Here is a 5,838-nt window from a genome sequence, read left to right on the forward strand (position 1 = left end):
TTAAATACCCTGATCAGGTGCTCAATTTTGTTGTTGGTGATCAAGGTTCAAGCATTACAAAGGTTAACTGGGCTAGTTAGTAGAAACCATCAACTGGGCTATAAAAGCATCAACATTTAAAATGTATAAGAATTCCCAGGGATTGCTATGAGTGATGTAGACAATTAAAAGCAGACAGATTAACTTTGATTAAACCCATTATTTCTAGAGTGAGCTAGAGGAAGTTCAGGACAGAGTTTGGTTCCTAACACTGTCCAGGTCCCCAGGGCACAGTCAGAAGGTCTCCTCCTCCTGTAGATAGTTGAATGCAAATGAGAAGTCATTTTTTGAGTAACTCTTTGAATACATCATCCTGTATGTCTGATGGGCCAGGCTTCCTAGGAGAAATAGGGTCTTGGTGCTGGTGGCAGAGTTTTGAGCCAATCCCAGATCCTTAGTCATGAGAGTTGTTGCAAATATACCTTGGTAGTTATTAGATGAAGGGACTCCATGCATAACACCAGGTACAGTGTTGTTTTAAGTGTCCCTGGACCAGCATCATCCAGAGCTCATATTCAGAATGTTAGCCAATAGATTTGGGTCAAGGCTTGACCTGATTCCAGGGTTCATAGCTTTAGTGTTTCCAATCATACTTATAGCCGACAATGTGTTTTTGCAGATCATTGCAGACAGCACAGTCCCAACAGCTCAACAGTATACATTATTGGAGCCCATACACCCCAGCAACTCTTGAGCAGCAGCAAATTCATCTTCAACTCCTCCCACTATAAATGTAGGGTTTCCAGACCGAGCAGCTTCTATGAGACCAGAAACAGGCAAGTCCATGAGAACAGCCCCCATTTTCTCAACTTCTTTTGCCAATTCTTATTGTTTGTTTGTTTTTTGAGACAGGGTTTCTCTGTGTATTCCTGGCTGTCATGGAACTCACTCTGTAGACCAGGCTGGTCTCAAACTCAGAAATCCACATGCCTCTTCCTACCAAGTGCTGGGATTAAAGGCGTGCACCACCACTGCCTGGCTGTTTTGCCAATTCTTTTCGAACTGAAGTATCAATAGTACAATAGTACTGGAATCTATTAATAATGAGCCTTTTTTTTTTGTTTTTTTTTTAAGAATCCCATTTGCCGCAGAAGAAACTTCTACTGAATTCATACTGGAGGTCAGCATTGTGATAATCCTGTCAGGCTTTTTGGCTACTTCTACTGGGGAAGACACTACCTATTCACATGCCTCTTTAAACTTTTTGCATACATCAAGGAACACACTATAAAGGATGAGTGGATAACCATGATTCACAAGATTTTTTGTAGTAAGATTGCCCATGTTTTCCAGTTCAATGAATCAAACTGGAGTCTTAGAAATCATTGACCTAGAACATGGCACCACAAGGCTGCCCACAAGCTACTGGCAGCTGCTCCAGTACCAGAGGCCAGAGGCTGCTCCCCTGAATGTCAAGGAGGTTGTTATGCAGTTCCCCGTCCTGCCTCTGCCTATGAGCCATGACCATCTCTGCCTCACAGTCTGTGGACTGTGAGTGTGTGCATCAGGTATGGCCTACACCAGGGCAAGGACCATAAATTTGGCTTTCAAACACTGAAAATGAATGGTTTTCCTACTATAACACTATAATATAGTTGTATTAAGNAATAAAACCTGATATAATTTTCATCACAGTATAACTCTATAACATATTTTAGAAAGATAGATGAAAGAACGCTTGTATGAAGTTCTTAACATAAAAGCTATATTTATTTTTTCAACTATATTTTAGAAAAAATCTTCCTCCTAGTGTGGGTTTTTTTCTTGATGTGATTAAATGAATTCTTTTCTGGTCTCAACAAGATAATGTAACACTTGGGCCCAAATATGAAGGCAAGGAGTGCTGCGNTGGAAACCAAAATAGAGAATACTTCCATAGCCACCATGATCTTCCCTTTAGTGCTGTGGTAAACAGGAAGAAAGGTGACCCAGACACAGAAGAACACCAGCATACTGAATGACAGAAATTTGGATTCGTTGAATGTATCAGGCAAATTTCTCAACAAAGAGGCCATAGTATAACTTCCAAGGGCCAAGAAACAGAGGTATCCCAGGACAGAGTGGAAGGCAACAGCTGAGCCCTTGTTGCACAAAATGATGATGTGTCCATGTTCAGTCTGAGCATCTTGATCAATGACTGGTGGAGATGTTAACATCCATATTCCACAAATAAGAAGTTGGATCACGGTGCAGATAGGAATAATGTAGTTTGGGCCCGTTGATATCATTAGCCACCTTACAATTCTTCCTGGAAAACTTACTTTAAAGGCAATCACCACAGTAATAGCTTTGGCCAACACAGTAGCAAGAGCCACAGTGAAAGCACCTGCAAAGGTGGTCTGCTGAAGGATGCAGGCAGCTGTGTTGGGCTGACCAATGAAGTTCAAAGAACATAAGAAACAGAAGGTGAGTGTGATGAGCAAGATGTAACTCAGAGCTCGATTATTGGCCTTGACAATAGGAGTGTCTCTGTGTTTCACAAATATGCCAATAACAAAGGCAGTGAATGCAGATAAGCACAAAGCTATGCTTGCTAATATCATCCCCAAGGGGCCTTCATAGGCCAGAAAGCTCACAGATTTTTTGAAGCAGTTGTTCTTCTCTGTATTTGCGTAATGACTCTCTGGACACTTCACACACTGGTCTATATCTGGTTAGAGATATAGGTTAACATGAGAACTTGAGACTAGGCTAAGGAGATTCATTTTATGCTGAGACTTTTCTAACTTCAGAGACTGTCAGAGAAGTGACTGTACTTTGTTTTCTCAGGGACAAAGCAATTAGTACATTGATATGCATAATTCTCGATTCATAAACTCCACCTTGTTCCTTACATATTGCTTTCCATATTTATGTTCCCATACAATAGGGTTTGTTGCAACCTTTCTTTAATTACTACAATCACATACCTTCCCTTCCCTCAGTTTTTACTCACAACTCCTTGAGCTCTCTATTGTTACTTATTACATTTTAATAACCACTCAGTCCATTCATTAGAGCCAGTTTATGTACAATTGGGAATGGGTTCATTGGGAAAATATGTAGGCATTCAAGCTATATCCTTTCTTTTTTTTTTTTAAAGATTATTATTTTATCATTTCAGGTAACCATTACCTTCCAGTAAATTCCTTAACAATGTTCATAATTGTGATTTAAATTATACTAGGAAAATGCCTCTGTTCTCTTTTCGTACAATGTTACTCTGCCTTTACTTTAATGACAATGCTGTACCTCTTTTGAAAGTAATGGGAATGATAAATAAGATTACAAAAACCTACTATGGCCCTGATAGTACTCATGATCCACATATCCTGCGTAACATAAATATGGAAAATTATCTAGATTAGAAGAAGAATTTTTTGAAAAAACATTTCAGATAATTGCTTGTTATATGCAAATTCTGAATTTCCTTTTCTCCTTAAAATTCCTTGTGTTTTGAAATTCTGTTCACTCTTGGGTGGAATTTATGGAATATACCCTATTACATTAGATAGTACTCAAAAATAACCAAATAATATGTTTTCAAGATATTTAAAGCAAGCATATGACTGGACCTCTGAACTAGAAACCCAGCCCCAATGAAATGTTTTCCTTTTAGCCGTTGCCTTTGTCTCATGGTGTTTGTCCTCAGCAGCAAAGACCTAACTAAGAAAATGGATCACATAATATTTCTTTTTTCTTAAAATATAATTGATAACAAGAGAGTCAATTTTATTCCATTAATAACATTGAATTGATATTTTAACTTATAAAAGATAGTATTGCCATACTGTTCAATTTTCTATCAGCAATATCTTCAAGTTTATAATGTTTAGCATTTCTTCAAGCTGCATACTGTTTTTACAACACAATCAATTAACAAACACTGCTCAGATTTGTTTTTAGTGTGTGAACAGCTGTTATTGTGCATATAGGTAATTCGCCATTACAAGATGTTGCCGACTTCCTGCATGCTTTCTTGATAAAGCAATGTGCACATGTGCATTCGGGTATCCGCTGAGTCACTGTTCACCATGGAGCATGTTAATGAGGTTCTGATGGCATATCCAATCAGGAGGCTCCACGTCTATGCTAAGCATATATAAGCAGCACCAGTTTTCAGGCTTGGGGTCTTTTGCCACAGCAATCAAGCTCTCCCAATAAACGTGTGCAGAAGAATCCTGTTGTGTGGCCTCTTCCTTGCTGGCGAGGTGGGCATCTACAATACATTACATTTTTCACTTTATATACTCGTGTGTGTGTGTGTGTGTGTGTGTGTGTGTGTGTGTGTGTGTGTGTGTTTGTGTGTGTGTGTGTGTGTGTGTGAGTGTGTGTGTGTAACGATTTTGGTGGCTGAAATTTTAAGAATGAAATTTATTATTGTTGAAAATTAACATTAAAAGAAGATTGTGTGGACACTTCCTAAGAATCAGAAGCCTTCATCTGAAGTTGAGAATTGTTTCAAAATTTGTGAAGAATTGTACTGTGATTTTGATGGGGACATTGAATCTGGACATTGCTTTGGGTTAGATAGCCATTTCCACTATGATAATTCTACTGACCTAGAAGCAATATCTTTAAGTTTACAGTGTTTCCAATATCTTTTAGTTACAGATGCTTCTATATTGTGATATATTCCTCAATTACTCTCTCCAGGGATCTGTAATTTGTGTCATACTGATCTTTTACTTTCTTGGTTAGCACTATATGAAGTTGATGTCATTTGTGCTATTGTGAACAGTATTGTTTCCCTAACTTCCTTCTCTGTCTTAGTCAGGGTTTCTATTCCTGAACAAACATCATGACCAAGAAGCAAGTTGGGAAGGAAAGGGTTTATTTACATTTCCATACTGCTGTTGATCACCAAAGGATGCAGGACAGGAACTCAAGCAGGTCAGAAAGCAGGAGCTGATGCAGAAGCCATGGAGGGATATTCTTTACTGGCTTACCTCCCTTGGCTTGCTCATCCTGCTCTCTTATAGAACCAAGACTTCCAGCCCAGAGATGGTACCACCCCACAAGATAGGATAGAAAACAGAGACCCTAATGGAGGAGCTAGAGAAATTACCTAAGGAACTGAAGGGGTCTGCAACCAACTCAATTCTTCACTGAATTAGAAAGGGCAATTTGCAAATTCATCTGGAATAAAAAAAAAAACAAGGATAGCAAAAACAATTCTCAACAATAAAAGAAACTCTGGGGGAAATCTCTATGCCTGATGTCAAGCTGTACTACAGAGGAATTGTGATAAAACCTGAATGGTACTGGTATAGTGACAGACAGGGAGTTCAATGGAACAGAATTGAAGACCCAGAAATGTCCCCACTCACCTATGGTTACTTGATCTTTGACAAAGGAGCTAAAACCATCTAGTGGAAAAAAGACAGCCTTTTCAACAAATGGTGCTGGCACAACTGGCAGTTAGCATGCAGAAGAATATGAATTGATCCTTTCTTATCTCCTTGTACAAAACTAAAGTATAAGTGGATCAAAGAACTCCACATAAACCCAGAGACACTGAAATATATAGAGGAGAAATTGCGGAAATGCCTCAAAGAAATGGGTGCAGGGGAACAATTCCTTAACAGAACAGCAATGGCCTGTGCTGTAAGATCAAGATCAACAAATGGGACCTCATAAAATTTCAAAGTTTCTGTAGGACAAAAGATACTGTCAATTAGACAAAGAGGCCACCAACAGATTGGGAAAGAATTTTTACCAATCCTAAATCTGATAGGGGATTAATATCCAATATATACAAAGAGCTCAAGAAGCTGATCTACAGGAATTTAAATAACCCCATTAAAAAAATGGAGTACA

At 38.7% G+C, this 5,838-nt stretch overlaps 1 protein-coding gene and 1 pseudogene across 1 annotated transcript in view; both read right to left on the bottom strand.

The window, feature by feature from the left end:
* Positions 1 to 273: 273 nt before the first annotated feature.
* LOC110315890 lies at positions 274 to 1,669 on the bottom strand (annotated as a pseudogene).
* A 91-nt stretch (positions 1,670 to 1,760) lies between these two features.
* The window catches only part of LOC110315892 (vomeronasal type-2 receptor 116-like), a gene marked incomplete at its 5' end in the record, with an annotated part of 11,172 nt that continues 7,094 nt past the window's right edge, over positions 1,761 to 5,838 (bottom strand). The window contains one exon of the mRNA XM_021189825.1: positions 1,761 to 2,689. Coding sequence (XP_021045484.1) covers positions 1,761 to 2,689 — 929 coding nt within the window. The remainder of the gene's footprint in view (positions 2,690 to 5,838) is intronic.

This window comes from Mus pahari, unplaced genomic scaffold, assembly GCF_900095145.1.
Source record: "Mus pahari unplaced genomic scaffold, PAHARI_EIJ_v1.1 scaffold_8054_1, whole genome shotgun sequence".
Taxonomy (NCBI): domain Eukaryota; kingdom Metazoa; phylum Chordata; class Mammalia; order Rodentia; family Muridae; genus Mus; species Mus pahari.